The sequence below is a fragment of the Gopherus flavomarginatus genome, chromosome 21, assembly GCF_025201925.1.
Source record: "Gopherus flavomarginatus isolate rGopFla2 chromosome 21, rGopFla2.mat.asm, whole genome shotgun sequence".
NCBI classification, from domain to species: Eukaryota; Metazoa; Chordata; order Testudines; family Testudinidae; genus Gopherus; species Gopherus flavomarginatus.
Genome location: NC_066637.1, coordinates 13,285,581 through 13,305,061, shown reverse-complemented (window position 1 = coordinate 13,305,061; position 19,481 = coordinate 13,285,581). Strand labels below are relative to the sequence as shown.

General features: G+C 45.4%; 1 protein-coding gene across 2 annotated transcripts in view; it reads left to right on the top strand.

Annotated features, from left to right (window-relative positions):
- The first annotated feature begins 593 nt into the window (after nt 1-593).
- LRRC38 (leucine rich repeat containing 38) overlaps nt 594-19,481 on the top strand; it is a 43,120-nt gene continuing 24,232 nt past the window's right edge. The window contains exons 1-2 of one of the 2 annotated variants that reach the window (XR_007770772.1): nt 594-765; nt 5,526-5,607. Coding sequence is in view for 1 of the 2 variants with exons in the window: in XM_050931566.1 (XP_050787523.1) it covers nt 9,137-9,761 (625 nt within the window). In the remaining variant the exon portion in view is untranslated. Of the gene's footprint in view, nt 766-5,525; nt 5,608-8,675; nt 9,762-19,481 lie in introns of those variants that run through there. The other variant, XM_050931566.1, reaches the window with a different exon arrangement.

Below are 19,481 nucleotides of genomic sequence, written 5' to 3'. Positions count from 1 at the left end.
CGAGAAGACAATCCTGACACTATATACAGCACATTGGGGCCTGTTTCTGCGTGGGGGCTTTAGGTGCGACTGCACTATAAAATATAATAATGGAAATTCACTTGAAACAAAGAGGAAGATTTATCCATATGCATACACTTCACAGATGAATGTAACTGAGATGTTTGAGGTTAAACATTTCTTAACAGCGAACAGAAAAATGTCATTTGTTGCTTTAAAAGAAGCTAAAACGTTGAAAACAGCTCTCTCTGTAAGGCACTTGGACATCTTTAGATAGAAATCAGCTGGAATAGGCAGAGAGCTGAGTTATAAACTGACCCATCCTTAGAGCTCTTGCAACTTGTCTGCAGATGTACAGTGACTGAGTGTATCGTCCTGGACAAAAGTGAGGTAGATTTTCCTTATAATGGGTCAACTTTAAGTTGGAGAAATTGAGTCAGACAAAACAGAACTTCCTTCCCACTCTAACCTTTCAGCTGTCTGGAGAACTGAGTCCAAACTTAAACCTTTTTGCAGGTTCTAAAATATTTAATCTTTTGTCCCCTCCTGTCCCATTATGTTGAATAATTGTGATTCTCTGCATGTCCAGGACTACACCGGGATACACCATGATCCTCCAAAAAATGCTCTTCTTGCCATATTCCCAACTTGACCAGATGCAATGTGCTGCAAATCTCATGAGAAGGCCTGTCCTTGTGAGGAGTCCTGGCCAATTATGCAGACTCCAGACATGGTCCAAACTGCTTGTCCAAACCGATCCTGGAGGTGAGTGATCCTTTTAAAGCAGGAATTCTCAATTTTTGTCATAGTGGGGAGCACCTTTTAATGGAGACGAAATGCCGCATAGATACCTCCCTTCCAGGGGTGCTGGCACAATTTGTATAGTAGGGGTGCAGAGAGCCATTGAACCAAACTGTAAACCCTGTATATGATAGAAAACATTTCAAGTTAGGGGGTGAGGCAGCACCCCGAGTTCCAGCACCTATGCTCTCCTCTCACTTGGTATCATGTGGGTCCTGTCCTCTTTCTGTCACATTTGCAAAACATCTCTGTGGCAACTACATAGAAAAGTAATAGTAGGGAAGCATTCAATGTATTTTTAGCTGTCTTCTAATGCATTGGAGTAGCTGGCTATAAAAGACAGAAAGCCTGTCAGCTTTCTCCAACCACTAGTGGTCCACAGACCACATTTTGAGAACTAGTACTTAAAAATTCATGCAATATTTGGGGGCCCCATGCTAGGTTTTTCATTAAGACATGGGCATGCTAGGGCCGGACTTTGGAAGCTTAGGCGGTGCTGTACTGATACCTGTGTAGAACATCATGAGCTGTAAAGCTCATAATCCTGTACGCCACCAACTTAATGAACTCCCAGTAACCAGAGACACAACAGTTCACTCATCAAAGTGCAATGGGGACACACATTCATTCCTGTTCGATAACAAGACAGTGTTTCCCATGAGTTGGCAAGTTGCCACTTTTAATTGCCTTTAACTCCCCTTGAAACCCCGGTAATACTGGGCCAGCATGTCAAATTACCTGCTACTGCATGTGACACAGCTAGGCATCTAACTACATGTTGGCAGTTGTGTACCAACACCTTTTTGGGGTAGGGAAACAGAACTTACAGGGTCCTTTGGTCCGTGAATGGTTGTGTTGTATTTAAAGGACTTGCTAATAACATAGTCACCACATGCCTGTCTAACCCACGTTCCCTGTGGAGCAAATGATGGAATCATTCTGATGTGGATTGCTGGACTCGTTTGGCTGCTGAACTGCGGTGTCTAAAGTTTTCAAATTCAATCATTGCCACTGTGAAGTTGATTAATTCTGAGATGTTTTGTCTCCCAGTGGAGCAGCAGTAGCAGCAATGAAGGACTCAGAGCAGGTATAACGCAAGCTCCAGTTCCCTTCACAGTTCCCGACATTCTTTAGGAATTAAACAAGACAAATAAGTTTCCCTTTTCTCCCTTTTCTTCTTTTGATCTTACATCTAAGAAAAAGTGAAAGAAAAACCATCCAGTGATGTTCATAGTAACATCAACCATCCCTGCCCAGTACGGTTGCAAATATTTGTCATCAGAAGAAAGAATCTGCGTCAAAGTGTTAGGCAACTAAATACGAGATTTTCAGAGATGTTGAGCACTTGCAAATACCATTCATTTCAGTGTTTAATTAATTAATTGGTTTAAGTTAGGTTCTTAATTTTGCCCATCCAAGTTTGAACATTTGGGCCCCAGCACACATTGCTGATGGATGATAATGAAGAGGAAGGGAGTTGGTGATCATCAGATGCACCTAGTCCTGCAACCCCTGGGCATGACCCATACCTTAGCCCAATAGAGCATAAGCCTGGAATAACAACATCCTTTAAAAAGATTGCTCCATTAACTTTTCACGGACTTCCGTTAGGATAGACAGCTCTCTGCTTCAGTCTGTTATACGTAATGGTCTCTTGGTTGAAATATCTGTGTCCCTCAGGCATTTCCGAGAGAAGGCTGCACCTGCTCTTCTAGTTACTGAATTATTGAAATTGGCTGGGGTTATACTGTATCTTTAAAGCATAGTCAGTTTTTGGAGGCAGTGAAGCAGGGGGAATGCAGAAATTGTGCCACCTTCCCCAAGGGTGCAGAATGCACTTCTCTCTCTCTCTCTCTCTCTCTCTTTCTGGTGGCCAGTGAAGAAAGGGTGTAACATTAGCAGTATTCAGATGGCTATTTTGCTATTAGTTTTATGTGGGAGGCACTGAGATACTACAGCAGGGGTAGGCAACCTATGGCATGGGTGCCAAAGGTGGCACATGAGCTGATTTTCAGTAGCACTCACACTGCCTGGGTCCAGGCCACTGGTTTGGGGGACTCTGCATTTTAATTTAATTTTAAATGAAGCTTCTTAAACATTTTTAAAACCTTATTTATTTTACATACAACAGTAGTTTAGTTATATAGTATAGACTTATAGAAAAAGACCTTCTAAAAACATTAAAATATATGACTGGCACACGAAACCTTAAATGAGAGTGAATAAATGAAGACCTGGCACACTACTTCTGAAAGGTAGCCGACCCCCGTACTACAGTGACGGTGATGAACAGGAGTATAAAACTCCAAGACAGACCAACAGATGGCTGGCCTCACCCCACCCTGGTTCAGTTTGAGATAGGCTGCTGCTGACAATCCCTTGCACAGAAAGCAGATTTGCACTCAGGTCCTTGTACAAGGCCTGCCATTGGGGCCAGCCAGTGCAAATAAGTGGTTGGGGGAGCTCCTTATGCCTTCTTTTTGTCCACACAGGGGCTAAGCGCAATAGCCCCCTTCATTATTTTGGAATACTTGCATGGAGCAATGCTGGTTATCATAGGCAGGTGTGTTTTACAATGATGAGTTATATGACAGTAGTGCTTAGAGGTCCCAATCAGGTATCATTTTGTTCGGTGTTGTACAAATGAGTAAAACAAAGACAATCCCTGGCTCGGAGAGCTAAAAATATAGGACATTGACAAGGAATTTGTGACTGTGGTAACCTCCCAGGCATGCTGCAAAGCACGTCTTTCCCCCTTGGCCTTCGGGGAGCTTGGAAGTGGATGTTAAGGCTGGACATTTGGGGCAGGAGATGTCTGACCATGTGCTCGAGTTCTTGCATGGCATGTACCTGATTGGAAAAGTGGTGGTTTTTCAAAATTGGATGAATGTAAGTTTGGCCCTGGAAATTTTCGATTCCTATGAGTGTGGCTTTACCTGTTGGGAAATGCTGAATGGGCACGAGAAAAATGGAAAATATAACTGAACCCTGTATACTCTGAAAAATCATGGAATATTCATGGAGCAATTTTGTTTTCAAGCTCTTTGGCCTCTGGGGCCAAAGGGAAAAATGCCGAGGTTTTGTTTTACCCAGCATCAGATGCTTCTACATTTACCTGAAAGCGCCAAATCTGCCAGATGACGTTCAAAACCTAAGCCCGCCGGTCCTAATTCCTGGAAGAAATGCCCAAGAGAGTTATTGAACTACCCACAGTGGGCCAAAATGAGATCTAGTGTGATTCCAACTCCATTGGCTTCAGGACTGGAGTTACATTGTTTTGCAGTGGGCTTGAATTTTGGCTCCTTGTACTTAGAGGCAGGGCTGCTGGCAGGGAAATTGAAGCTGTAATATAGAGGAGAACTTTATTCACCCGTTCTGCACACGTCTATAAGTGTGATCTGGCCAGTGCATAGGCCACATAGCTGGAAGAATTGCCCATGGGCAGCATAATTATTTCAATCTATGCCTCTGCCTGATTATAGCGCCTCAAAAATAGCCAGATGAAAGGGAGACAGAATGAATTAAATCCTGTAGTTTCATTTTGTAGCGTGTTTTTGGAAGGGGGGGGGGAAGGAACAGAGCTCAGAATATAAACTGCATGTTAGAATCGGAAATAGGTGTAATACAGTGATATAATTAACTATATCATGGCCACTGACATGTAGGTCACAAGAGGGTGCTATATACTTAGCAGAAAACAGGCCATGTAAATCACACAGGGCAATTATGTTTGTGTGATACAAATAAAGGACCGGACCACTCACTGTAGTAACTGTCTCTTACTGGATTATTCATCAGATAATTCTGCTGCAGCTCTGTCCCCATCGCAGAATTCCTGGAAACGTTTTGAACGTTTAAAATATTAACATTGAAGGAAGTTTTAAAGGGAGGAGAGAGAGATTTTCGATTGTGAGGGAGACAGGAGAGACACCCAAGCAAGCAAAAGCCAAGGAAATTGCTGAGCAAAGCAGCAAAACAAAGAAACACAGAAATGTCAGACAGATTAAAAAACAAGTCGAGAGGAAATCAAGGATAGTACAGGAGAGGTAGCAGGGTAGGGCTCAAGAAACACAACAGCTGCTATTGTACAACCAAAGAGTAACATTGTTATACACAACCGTCATCTGTTAAACTTGGTTTGGTTTGGCTTGGCTGTAAGCTCGTTGGGACAGGCATGTGCGCTCTATGTTTGCACCGCACGAGAAAAGGTGTTCTCCTGTCTGCTAGCACCTCACAATGGGATCCGAAGCTTGATTGCAATCTCTGGCCTCCTGCCTTGCTCTGCACATGGACTGCCTCGGACATGAAGTCTGCCTTCAGGCCACATGGAAATCTCATACCACATTTATGTGAGTGAGGTACAAAATGACAAGCTAAGGAAATCTTCTTTCACCACAGGCAGCACCTTCTATGCTACGTAAAGGAAGTTTCTGATTTAATCACCAACGAGGAAGTTTCTTTAGAGAAGAGGACAGTGGTAGGACCTAGGAGTCAGGAGAACTCAGTTCTGTTCTTTCTTCTACTAATACAATGATCTTTCTTTGGCAAATCAAGGGTTAATGTCTCTAAGCTCAATTTCCCCCGTGTAAAATAGGATTAGTGAAAAGAATTATGGTCCTGATTCTGAACCATGCAAGACAATATTGACGTCAATGAGCATAGGAACATGCCCTATGTAAATGAAAGAAATTAATTATGAATTAATTAATTATTATTGCTTACAGGGACTACTTGACCACGTACGGTGACAGCTCTGTCTTTTGTACCTGAAGAAAACAGGAACAGCACCAGCTCTGACCTAGAGAGGTACCTGTAACTCCCAATGGGCCTACATCCTGGTAGCAGTTGTTTGCAAGACTGGGCCTTTCAAGGTTAAAAGCCTGCAATTTCTGCATAAGAAATATCAGTTGTCGTTCCTTTCTGATGCTGATTGTGGAGGAATTCCAAGCCAGAAGGGACATGCGTTTTGTGGCAAGTTAACAGGTGCCCATTTGTGTGTTAATTTGGTTATGGGATTTTTAAAATCACAGTTGTAACATTTGTTGGACTTATCATAGAATATTAGGGTTGGAAGGGACCTCAGGAGATCATCTAGTCCAACCCCCTGCTCAAAGCAGGACCAACCCCCAGATTTTTACTCCAGTTCCCCAAATGGCCCCCTCAAGGATTGACCTCACAACCCTGGGTTTAGCAGGCCAATGCTCAGACCACTGAGCTATCCCTCTATCCTAGTGAGTTAAAGAGCTAACTGTGCCCACTTCACTCTTGTGGCTTTATAAGGGAAATTCTAAGGGTCAGACATGAGGGGCGGAATAGCATAGGGGCACTAAACTGCCAGAGGGTGACCAGATAGCAAGTGTGAAAAATTGGGACAGTGGGTGTGTGTGGGGGGGGTAATAGGAGCCCATATTAAAAAAAACCCCAAATATCGGGACTGTCCCTATAAAACTGGGACATCTGGTCACCCTAGAGGGGCCTAGCAAGTGTAGTAAGAGAGGACGTTGCAGAACAGGGTAGCAGTGTTCATGGCACCTTGCCCCTCCTTTGTCTCCTCTTCCTACTTGCCGTTCTGTCTCTTTCCATACGACCCCTTACATCTGAACAGCCTTTCCCACCCCTTTGCCCTGAGGGGGGCCAACCTGCTTGTGGTGCTGAACCCAAGGAGTGGGAGTGGCTTGCGCCTTCCATTTCCTGGGGCTGCTGGTGGCCAGTATGGCCCCTAGTGTGGGCTAGAGCAGCCCAGAAGGATGTCCTAAATTGTGCCCGAGCTGTAATATTCACTGGGCTGTTTGCAATCAGGGAATAGCCGGAGTGTCGGGATGTCCAACTAATGCCTCCTCCCTCCCACAGCCCACTCTTTCCTGCCCCCAACACACCACCTGCATGGGTGCATGTGGGAACTGGTGCAGAGCCTCCTGAATTGTCATTGTGCCTGCTGGAAAAATCCCCTTTGCCGGGGTATTCGCAAGGGACGGGGCCTTTATGGCTGCTTTGTGCCCGTCTTAGTGCCTTACCTTGGCCTCCTTTAAATTCCTGCTGTAACCTCACTTTCCCCAGCTAGGGCTCATCACTGGTGCACTCTCCTCCGGCTCTACACTCTCATTACAACAGCTAAACAAACCCACCAGAGCTAGTGAGCGTGAGATGAAACAAGACAAACCTTCCCTGTAAGTTAGTACATTTGAATAATCCCTTTGTTATCATAAACTCCTCAAATCATAATGTGACGCACAACTGCTCTGCAGGGTCAGCAAGGCAGATTGAGCGGGGCATCTTAGAACCCAGGTGCTAGCAATTTCACCCCAACTCTCTTCCACCAATAGTCATGAGAACTGGCATAATAATGAATAATGTGGTAAAGCAGAGCCCTCAGTTCCAGAGCAGCAGAGTGCATGGAGTAGTCCCAATTGCAGGCCGTCCTACACGGAGAAGTCTTCTTAAATGAAAGGAGAATGGGGCATCTATTTCTGTGGGACAAGTAGCACAGACCTGGCAAATACAGATGCAGCTATCCCCCTCCTTCCCCAGACTCCACTTTCTCTAGTCAGATTTAGTACTAAGCACTTCAAGTATGGACTGGTTTAGGCTATATCTACACTGGCAATTGAGTGACAAAACTTTTGTCGTTCAGAGGTGCTACCCCCGCTCCCCAAGACAAACGTTTTGCCAAGTCAGGTGTCTGTGTGAACAGTGCATTGTTGGCAAGAGCGCTCTCCCGTCAACAACGCAAACACTGCTTGCTGGAGGTGGAAGTATTTTGTCAGCAAAAGTGCCGACAAACAACGGCTACGCTGCCTGACTTTTAGCTGTGTAGTGTAGACAAAGCCTTAGAGGCAAGGCTGTCTGGGGGAGGGGCAAGTGGGGCAATTTTCTCTGGGCCCCACAGTGGTCTCCACAAGAATATAGTATTGCAACTTTTTTATGGAAGAGGCCCCCAAAATTTCTTTTCCCCAGTTCCCTAGAATCTTCTGGGCAGCCCTGCTTAGAGGGAAGGGCACGTGGGCAGCCTGTGTTGGGTAACAGTGGTTCTAAACATGTTTCTCTCATGTAATAATAAACCAACATGGCAAGCTCCCCTGGGGGGTTAGGGAAAGGCAAAACTGGCATGTAGGTGCCCAATGCCCATCGCTCTGCCATGGGAGTTAGGCACCTAAAGATCAATTGTGCTTCTGGAATATCTCCCCCATAGCCCTTAAACTGCTGATCTGTCGTCTGGGCCACAAGTCTGCTTGTCTGTAGAACATGCTCAGCTCCCTGCAGCCAAAGGGGAGGATAAGTCCTTGAGGCAGTGATACTGGAGAGAGTGTCCCGAAGACACACATGCTTCTGTACAGAGGCATGTCTGCTGGGGGTAGGGATGGGAAGAATGTCAGATATTCCAAAACCCCTGAGGCCAAATTTTCAGCACATGTCAATCTGTGTCACTCCACTGCCTTCAGTTTACTCCACCAGAGGATCTGGCCCATAAGACATGTTTGTACCTGGCCTCCTGGTGATGTGGCCAGGGCAACATTAAAAAGTAGCAGCTGTGGATCATGAAAAAGGAGCCATATGAATACCTAACAGATCGAATGCCCCTTCTTGCTATTATGGGTTCTATCCCCTCGTGGAAGGTAGGTTGACTCCTATTTAACTGAGGTTACACTTGAACTGAATCAAAAGAAGCCAGTACTTTCAGGAAGAGCAAATCAGATAAAACAAAGGTCAGTGTTCCCTGCCCCAGCTGGTCTTTGCCCCCCTGCTTTGCAAATGGAAAAGAAAGAGACCTTAGCAGCAGTCCAGGCTGGTTCCCTCCCCTCCCCCTGTCTGGCTGTCTTTTGGGCACAGGGCACTTAGAACTAGGAACACAGCTTGGTGAGGGAAGAAATAAAATACCTGACTTCATCAGGTTTCATCACATTCACGGCTAGTTAACCATGAACTGGTGACCGGTTAACTGCTGCTCACAGAGCCACAGGAGAAGCTCTGATTTCCCTATTGCTGGAATAAGCAGCAAACACGCAGACAGGCTCCCTGCTTCCTTTAACCTGCAAAAACAAGGGAGTCCTTCAAAGCTCATCCATCCGCTCAGTCCTCTCTCTCTTCCCTACATTCTAAATCCCTGATAGTGTAAATCCTCACATTTGCTTCCCTCCCTCTCTCCCTCAGTCACACACACACTCTCTCCCCCTCCTCCCTAGTCGGCTGCTATCTAATCTATGATGATATGTGATCTCTTGGATACAACCACACACACACACACGCAGACACACAAACCACCAGGCATTGCTACCCAGCTGAGCAAAATGTCTTTCTCCTAGCAGCGGTGCTCATCACAGCTTTCAAATCCTTGACGATGTGGCCATGCTTTCCCCTATGCCTTCTACTTTCTCTCGGTTTCTGCCTGCTTTTCCTGCCCGTTGGGCATCTTTGCCCTCCTCTCTGTAGCTGTATGGACTCCCACACCATAGACTGCAGGGATCAAGGACTTCCCAGTGTTCCTAATCTTTTTCCACTGGACGTAAGGAAACTTCTCATAGCTGACAACAACATTCAGGCGATACCGGCTGATTTCTTTATATTTTATGGGGACCTAGTCTACTTGGACTTCAGGAATAACTCAATCACCTCCTTAGCAGAGGGCACTTTCAGCAGTTCCACCAAGCTGGTGTTTTTAGACCTAAGCTACAATAATTTAACGCAGCTTGATGCTGGGATATTCAAGTCGGCAGAGAAGCTGATAAAATTAAGCCTTGGGAACAATAACCTAGTGGATGTGGACGAGGCTGCTTTTGAGAACCTGGAACAGCTCCAAGTGTTAGAACTGAATGACAATAACTTGCAGAGCCTCAACGTGGCTGCCCTGGATGCACTTCCGTCCCTTCGGACTATACGTCTAGAGGGCAACCCGTGGGTCTGTGACTGTGACTTTGCCAACCTCTTTAGCTGGATACAAGAGAATGCATCTAAGCTTCAGAAAGGTAAAGCTAAATGACTTGCAAGGAGCTTGTGTGTGTGTGTGTGTGTGTGTGTGTGTGTGTGTGTGTGTGTGTGTGTGTGTGTGTGCGTGCACTCTCACGCTGTTCCTGTTGGTCAGCTTGTCTGTCTGGGTGTATTGCCGGCAGTGATCCAACCTGTGAATTCTGGTCCTACCACAATTACACATTTGAACCAGAGAGTCCCTTAAAATGAAGCCGGTTTCCTTTAGTAACAACATCCCCTCCCAGTAAATGTGATATTTTGGTCCTGAGACTAAAACCTATCCAGGTTGAGAAGGAGCCTTTTCAGTTAGGGTAACCCAGCACTAATTCTCTTCCAGGCCTTGGTTTCTATTAAGGTAAATAAATAGAATTCCCTTAATAAGCCCTTTGAATGGCTGAAGATTTGTGCCAGCACATGGGGGAACCTGATTTTACCCTGCCTAGATTTTCTGTGAAGCAGCACAGGATAATTCAGTCCACGCATCCCAGTTTATACCACTGTGGTTGTTGACCCTTTCCTGGAATCAGTTGCTTTTGATTGCCTGCATTAGAATCTCAAATTCCAGCTTGGTTGTTGCTGGTTTTCAGACAAATAAGGTAGCTTTTAGTTTTGGAAGCCAATTTGCATGAGAGCTCAAGTTGCAAAATTTGGAACGGCATCCAGGTTTGGATCTGGAACACCTCAAATGGCAAAGCACTTGGTTCTGGGGTTTTGGCTGGTTATTTTTCAGATGTGTAACGAAATAATATTAAAGCAGCCATGTGCAGGAATCCAGACTCTCCCTGCCCAAAGCTCCTCTTAATCTTACAAGCCTTAACTGGAGATCAACCACAGTTCATGGTTCCCAACAAACACCGGGTCATAAACTCACGCCACTCGGCCCCCAAGATGCACATGAAGGACGAACTGCTAGGAGCATAGGTGCTGACAGTGTTACTGAGGGTCCACAAAGTAACACCCCAGTGAGATCACTGCTGCCCAGTCTACTTCTGAGCAGAACTATGTTTGACTTGGGAGGACTGGGGGGCGGGGTGATAAAAGGCTGAGGCTTGAGAGCCAGGGAGAATGGGAGGAGATGGAGAAAGAGGGAAAATTCATTCTCTAAAGAGCATCTCTGTGTATTTCATGGAGTGTTAGAGGCAGAGGGGGAAAAAACACAGAATGAGCCAAGAAAATGATTTCAATAGCTTTTTCCCTCCTCTTCGTTACCAGAGAGGCTGTAATCGTGTATGTGAGCTCTCTCTGTGCTTGTGACCTTGGGTGGCATTTTTGATACATTAATCTTGTTTGCCCTGGATGCTCAAGGATGTAATGGAACCAGCTCCTATTAGAGATAAATGAAGAGATTTGGGGAGAAAAAGGGCTGATCTCCCCACCCCCACCGGGCATGAGCCGAATCTTGACCTACTTCCCCCACGATGCCTGGGGCCAGCTTTAGTCTGAGTGTTGGCAGGATCTGAGCCAAAGCCTGGCCCATCTCTTCCCTGTATCCAAGCCAAACCTTCATCCATCTGCCCCTCTGTGTCCTAACGGAACCATCACCCATTTCCCCCAACTCCTTGTCTCAATGGCATTTTAATTTTTCTCCCCAAACCTTGAACTGAGCAAAAGCTGTGATCATTTTCCCCCCACCTCCTTACCTGAGCCAGCATTATCCCTCATTCCACCCCTTTTTCTTAGCCAAACTTTCTCCCATCCCCCTAAACCAACCCAGTCTGTTCCACCTTCAAAAATATTCAAATAATGGAACCCTCCCTCCCCAATCTGCCTCACTTCCTAGCATACCTTCCTCCCCCCACTCCATTTTCACCCTCCCATTGGTCTTATGCCTGTTTCTAAGTTTACCTGTGTTTCTTTTGCCTGGAAATCCCTAGAGATCAAGTTTTCTTACAGGATTTCCCATGCTTCCTGGGGTCAGCAAGGCTAAAAACACTTTTCACAATGTTTTGTTTAAGCCATTTCCAACCCCAGATGAACCCAAGAATATCTATATATTTATTCTGAGCTCCAGAAGGAGGTGAGAGATGGAATCTCCATCCTTAGAGGTTTTTAAGGACCAGCTTGACAAAGCCCTGGCTGGGATGACTTAGTTGGTGTTGGTCCTGCTTTGAGCAGGGGGTTGGACTAGATGACCTCCTGAGGTCTCTTCTAACCCTAATCTTCTATGATTCTATGAGAGGAAGACCACTTGGAAGTCTCTGGGTAAAGATAGAAGAGGTAAATAACAGGGGTAACATCATGGTAGGGGTCTACTATAGACCACCAAATCAGGACGAGGAGTGGATGAGGCGTTTCTAGAACAAATAACAGAGATATCCAAAACATAAGAGCTGGAGGTAATGGGGGACTTTAGCTATCCAGACATCTGTTGGAAAAGTAATACAGTAAAACGCAAAATTTCCAGTAAGTTGTTGAAATATGTTGGGGACAATTTTTTTGTTTCAGAAAGTGGTGAAAATAACCAAGGGGCAGCCATTTTAGACTTGATTCTCACCAACAGGGAGGAATTGGTAGCGAATCTGAAGGTGGAAGGAATTTTGGGTGAAAGTGATCATGAAATGATCGATTTCATTATTCAAAGGAAAAGAAGAAGAAGTGAGATCATCAGAATAAGGATAATGGACTTCGGAAAAGCAGACTTTAACAAACTAAGAGAACTGGGAAATAAGATCCCATGGGAAGAAAATCTAAGGGAAAATGGAGTTCAGGAGACCTGACAGTTTCTCAAGGAGTTGATATTAAAGACAAAACTTCCAACTATTCGAATGTGAAGGAAAGATAGGAAGAATATAAAAGAATAAGGCTCCCTCTTTAATGGCCTGTAAATCAAGAAGGAATTCTACAAAAAGTGGAAACATGGGCAAATTGCTAGGGAGGAGTACAAAAGAACAGCACACGCATGTAGGGACAAAATTAGAAAGGCTAAGGCACAAAGTGAGTTACAGCTAGCAAGGCACATAAAAGACAATAAGAAGAGGTTCTATGAATACATTAGGAGCAAGAGAAAGACAAAGGAAAGTATAGTTCCTCTACTTAATGGAGAAGAAAAGCTAATAACTGATGACATCAAAAGGGCTGAGGTATTTTAATGCCTATTTTGCTCCAGTTTTCACTAAAATGGTAAATTGTGACTGGATACTTAACATAATTAATATTAACAACAAGGGGGAAGGAACAAAGCCAAAATAGGAAAAGAACAGGTTAAAGAATATGTTAGATGTACTCAAGTCAGCAGGGACTGATGAAATTCATCGTAGAGTACTTAAGGAACTAGCTGAAGCAAGCTTGAAACCATTAGCAATTATCTTTGAGAACTCAGGGACTATGGGTGAGGTCCCAGAGGACTGGAAAGGGGCAAACATAGTATCTATCTTAAAAAAGGAGAACAAAGAGGACCAGGGGCATTATAGACCAACCAGTTTAATGTCAATATGTGGAAAGATACAGGATCAAATGATTAAACAATCGATTTGTAAGCTCCTAGAGAATAATAGGGTTGTAAGGAATAGCCAGCATGGATTTGTTAAGAACAAATCATGCCAAATCAACCTAATTTCCTTCTTCGATAGGGTTACTGACCTAGTGGATAAGGGAGAAGCTGCAGATGTGATATATCTTGATTTTGGTAAGGTTTTGGACCACAAATAGAATACGAGTCAACAATGTTATGCAAATGCAAAAAAGGCTAATACCATTCTGGGGTGTATTAATGTGAGTGTTGTATGTAAGATCTTGGAGGTAATTGTCTCCCTACCCCACTTCTTCCCGCAAGACCCCATCCCTGCCCTGCCTCTTCCCAGACCCGCTCTGCCCCTGCCCGACCTCTTCCTGCCCAGTTCTGCCTCTCCTTCGAGTGCACCCTGTCCCCACTCGTTCCTCTCCCTCCCGCCACTAAACAACTGATCGTGGTGGGCGGGAGGTACTGAGAGGGAGGGGAAGGAGTTGATCGGGTGGAAGGGAGGCGCTGGAGTGGAAGGGGAGGAGCTGGCTGCCTGCGCTGCTAAGCACTCACTAATTGTTTTCCGTGGGTGCTCCAGCCCTGGGGCTCCCACAGAGTCGGCGCCTGTGTGAACAGCAGTCCACCTGGACGTTTGGTGATCAGACTAACTGAATTCCCCCATGTGCTGCTGCAAGTTTGGAGTCACAGAGGCTGACAGCACATCAAGATACGTCGGGCAGCCAGCGTTATGCCTGGAAACAGTTTGGAAAGGAAAGACAGGGACAAATTGTGCAGGTTTCAAGATAAAGGTCTGAATTCAGCACCACGCTTTTCCTTGTCACGTCTAGAGCAATCCCAGTGTTGGAATATCACAATACATGCTAATGGGGAAAGCTGAGATGCGACGAACTGGCTGGTGATTATCTTCCCTTGAGATTGTTTAGGTATATGTCGGGATTAACTACACAGATTGTTGAGTGACAGAGCCGTAAAGTTATTGAGCCTGGGAATCTCATATGCCTTTCATTCAACAATACTGAATTCCTGTTTGAAAAGAAACGGAAAGAGACACCCCCTCCTGAAATACAGGTGGAAATTTAAGGGGGGAGGGACTGATTCATCAGTGCCCTATGCCTCTTTGCACCAGCTGTAATGCCCCATCAGTTTCAGTGGACATCCTTGGCAGGCTCAAAGCTGGTTCAGGGCATCAGGGTGGATTGGAGGAGGAGAAAGCAGGCCAGAAGAGGCAGGAGGTACACGTCTGCTATTCTGTGGCTGCTATAACAACCATAGGGGTGTCCTCAAACTGCACTAGGGACTGAACTGGGGCCAGGACTGCAGCTTTCAGATACTACTGTGAAATATGTCCCCTGTAAGGATCAGAGACAGGTAGAAAGAAACAGAAACTAAGTGCCTGGGGGGGGGAACTTCAGGATAGTCAGATGCTGTAAAATTACTCTTGATTGTGAGCTTAAAATGAGACTGTTGGAAAATGCAGTTTAATGTGCCCTGCCTCTCCAGGATAGCAGAGAATGACACAAACTGGAACTGTGTATCGTGTCCACCAACTACCCCACTCCTAAAATTTGGGCATTTCCTTAAAATGAGATCCTGATCCAAAAGTGCCTTGGGTTTGGGTTTTGCAAAACAGACACCCAGCTGATGAAGTTCAACCCCTAGTTGATGAGGTTCGAAAAACATTCGAACCACCCTGCAGTGTAGCCCATCTGAATAGAAATTCCATTCTGCTGCAGCAGATATGGGCCAAACCCCAGAACAATTCATCCCAAACACCCTCCTTCCCCCTGCACTCTAAATGTTTGGATAAATCGGTGACCTGGATATGAATCACAATTCAACCCACGATGTTTTGAAAACCTACATCCGTTGTGCCTGATTTCTAATTAGCAGGGCAACTATTGGAAAAGGCCTCTGAAGTTGCTTTTTCTGCTGATCTGTCTTTGACTGTTTGACCTGAAAGTCTTTTCTCAGCTATGCTGCTCCTGCCTATCTGGCTCTGTTACTTCGCACAAACAGCTGGCATTTGATTCCTTTTATAGATCTCAGGCTTATACACCTAACCTTTATTTCTAAATAAAGCATTACTCAGCAAAAAGTGCTGCTTCACACACCCTAAATTGAAAGCAAACTTGTGACAGGAGCTGCATAAAATGTTTTGCACTCAAAACAAAGGGCTGCTGATCACTTTGCCAATTTTATGGAAGGCAAGTGCATATTTTTAAAAATGCAAAATGTTGAATTTTCATCACAATCCAGAACAAAGGGCAATCCCCCTCCCCCACATCTAAATTATTCCAAGTTTAGCAAAGACTGAACTTGTGCAGTGCATCAAGTTGTCAAAAGAAGTGTAGGTCAGTGTAATAATAATATTTGGATTGTATATAGCAGCTTTGATCTGAAAGGATCCGAAAAGTGCTTTCCAAACTATGGAAGAAATTCTACCTGAGGTTTAAATCTGGTGCCGGCTCTCTGCACGGGGGGTGAATTTAATTGGATATACATGTGGCACCATTGAATTGCAGTAACCGAGTAGATTATGGGTGCGCAGAATACTAAGAATAGGGAGGGAGAAAACCAGGGCAAATGTCTGCTCTTAAGAAATCCTCCATCTGATCTGTAGAGTCTATGCAGAGAAGACAGGGTCTCTTTCGTTAAATATCTCATTTGGATCAAGGATCCTTTGCCAGGATTTGACTCTGTTGGTTGAAGGAGTCAAGGGAAGTGCACATTTGAGGCTTATACCATTATGACATCTCCTCTGCTTCATTCTATTGGCTCCATAACACATTTTATTGTTTGCTTGCTGGGTTTTACCAGAGGTGATTGACAAGGTCTAGATTCACTAGAGTGGAAACTTTAAGAGGGAAGGAGCTCACATGGGCTCCCTTAAGGAACCTGATAGAAGTGGGGTGAGAAATGTACTATTAAAAAAGCAAGAACTAATGCAGGGCATTTGGACGGTTGGTGTGAATAACTTTCAGAGGCCTATTCAAACCACCCAACTCTGCTGGGTCTGCTGGGCTGCTCTAGGAAGATCTTGGGACTATTGGATAAAATCTTGACCTAACTGAAATCAAAGGAAATTTTGCTCTTGACTTCTGTATGGCCAGGATTTCTTCCATAGTCTCATGAGATTTCTGGTATTTGCTGCTTCATGTAGAATGAAGCAATGCCATGAAAATACAACCCTCTGCTCCTGCTATCTGTAACAACCTTCCTGTATCTCTGGACCTCATCTGCTCTCTCTCTCTCATGTCCCATCTCAGCTGAAAAGGTCTAAACTTCTTAATTTCACTCTTCTAATGTTATTTACTACTGCAGGCCCTGATGCTGCAATTTGCTGCTTGCAAGTGCACCATGAACTGCAGAATTGGGGCCTAACTCTGCCATTTCATCATTTAAACCTGTAAAGCCTTCTGGGCACACAGCTTGGAAGGAAGATGCAATTTTAAAAATTAAATGCTGTAAAAGGACCCCGTTGATTCTCCCCATTCGCATGGAAAAGGTGGGTTCCAATGAAATGCAGGTGCTGAAGGGAATTCAAGTAGCCTAGGGTGCCCACATTTAATTAAGTGCTTTGCAGAGGTCTCTATTGCTATTTTATACCTTGCATGGACATGCCTTGGGTAGCTGTGAGCGTGACCTTGTTTACTAATGGCTAATGCATTTTTAACATGACTTTTAATTAGAGTTTAAATAGTCCTTGAAGTGTGACTGTGGTGTCTCCTTTCTGTCATCTTGCCCTCTTTTTTTTTTTCCCTCCTCTTTCAGTGTCTTAGGAAAAAGCCTTTTCAGGAAGGGTGAGGAAGCTGGTGTGCTGCATTGCTCTTGCAAAGAGCAGCCACTGTGCCACTAAACCTAGTGTCAATAGTACAGGCATTCTCATCTTGTTGCTATTTAGTGCATACCCCACTTAACTCCCCCCTACACTTTATAGGAACAAAAGGCTTTGATGGTCTTATTTGCTAAAACGCTGCAGCTGTGGAACTATGTCAAAGACTTGCATCAATTTAAGCAGAGGGTAGAGACTGTGAATGACTATTATCAAAACAAAATGGTCTGGTATAATCCCTATAATGCACCACCTCCTTTTCTGGAGTACGATGCCCACTCAGACTCCCTAACAGATTTTCAGTGATTATAAATGTAGGAAATTAGCGGTCCCGACAGAGGGAGCCATAGTGCAGATGGGGAACTGGTTTTCACTGGTGCACTATTTACCACTGCTCTGAATATGGTTAGATGACACAGTGGCTTAAATGACAATGCTGTCTATATTAGTGCTATCAATGGTCCCACCAGTGAGAGAGCAACAGTGGGAGATTCCCCATCTAAGCCTAGTAGACTCACAGCCACATCTCCTGCAGGGCTGCCCAGAGGATTCCAGGGGCCTGGGGCCGTCGGCGGCAGGCGGCTTCAGTGGACCTCCCGCAGGCGTGCCCGCGGAGGGTCCGCTGGTCCCGCGGCTCCGGTGGAGCATCCGCAGGTGTGCCTGCGGGAGGTCTACTGGAGCCGCGGGACCGGCAAGCGGCAGAGCGCCCCCTGCGCGGCGAAATGTCTAGAGCTGGCCCTGTTTGGCTGCGGGGGGCACTTCGGCAGTGGGTCCTGGAACGGAAGGGCCCCCCGCCGCCGAATTACCGCCGAAGACCGGTTTGCACCCTGGAGCGGAAGGACCCCCCCGCCGGCAAAGACCAGGAGTGGAAGAAGCTCCAGGGCCTGGCCCCGCAAGAGTTTTCTGGCCCCCCTGGAGCGAGTGAAGGACCCCGCTCCAGGGGCCCTGAAAAACTCATGGGGACCCCTGCAGAGCCCGGGGCCTGGGGCAAATTGCCCCTCTTGCCCCCCCCTCTGGGTGGCCCTGATCTCCTGTACTGAAGTAACAGTGGACTCGTAGCTCTCTGGTTTCCTTTGAAAACTGTTGGAAGGGACCCCACTGGTGGCAGGAAATCGCACGTGAAAATACAAAGGCCCCAGCCCGAGCCATGTCATTCTCCTGTTTGCCAGGCATTCTTTACATCAGCTGTTGCTCCGCTTTAGAAAACTGTGTGCATAAGAGTCACGTGTGACCTTAGGAGAGCCAAAGGGCATTGGCGTCATATCACCGCTGACAAACACCCTGCTGTACTAGTGCAACGAGCAGCTTTGTAGTCAGCCAGCTCCCCGACATAGACCGCTTAGAGATGAGCTGCACAACAGAACTGGGAAGCAGGCTAGGGATGAATGAGGGAGTAGGAGAAAATGAGAGCCGTGATACACAGTAGATGAGATGAGATTATGGGCAAGTTTTTGGAGTGAGGAAGTGGAGGTTGAATTGAAGGCAGTAACAGGAAATCAATGTGGGATTCCCAGGGTGGAGCAATGGAAAAGTATAACTTTAGTAACAGTGGGTTTTTTTGTAGAATGGAGTGGGGTGAGATCAGAGGGAAAGGTTACAATGGATGAGAGTCAAGAGATGACCAAGTCATGGCATGTAGTCTAAAACACTATGCTTCAATTTATCTGCACTCCTGGTGTAGGTTCTTGCTGCCAGCAGCCAAATCCTGGCCACATTGACAGTGGCCCTAATGGACTCAGTGAAAATGGTAAAGGTTAATTTCAAAAGGTGCCCTATATGTAAAGGCACAAGTTTAATTTAAATTTCTAGCCAGGTGGAAAGTCAGAGAAACTACTGACCTTTTTGTCACTCCTGTCTTCCTGCCAGTAGTACCTGTACCTGTTTCTCTGCTGTATGCACAAGGCTGCCTTTACACTACTTGCTAGTATAGAATTAGATCAAGCTTTCACCGAAAAGGCAGGCAACTACAATCCATTTCCATAGCACAGCGTTTCATCAGGTATCAATGCATATACTAACACATCAATAGCTTAATACATAATATCCAAGGCCAGGAATGGAATTAAAAGCTCCGGGACATCTCACACATTCAGTAGCTTTTAGTCTATTCATGCAGAATCCCCTAACAGAAATAAAATTCCTCCACAAGCACCATGCCTGGGCTTTTATCTGTACACTGAATCCTGCTCAGTTGTAGTAAAATGATCTGTTACTGGCTTCTTTTGTTCTGTTCCTAATTTCCTTAGGATTTTCAGGAGAATTTTGGTCATTTCTATTTTGCAAATTCACTCTGGCCAAAAGTTTCAGGCTCAATCTACATTGAGGATCCAAAACAAAGAGTCTGATTTGCAAAGGTGATGAGCAGTCAACTCTAACTGAAGGTAAACTGAAGTCAGTGGGCACTCACCTATTTTAAAAAAAAGTAGG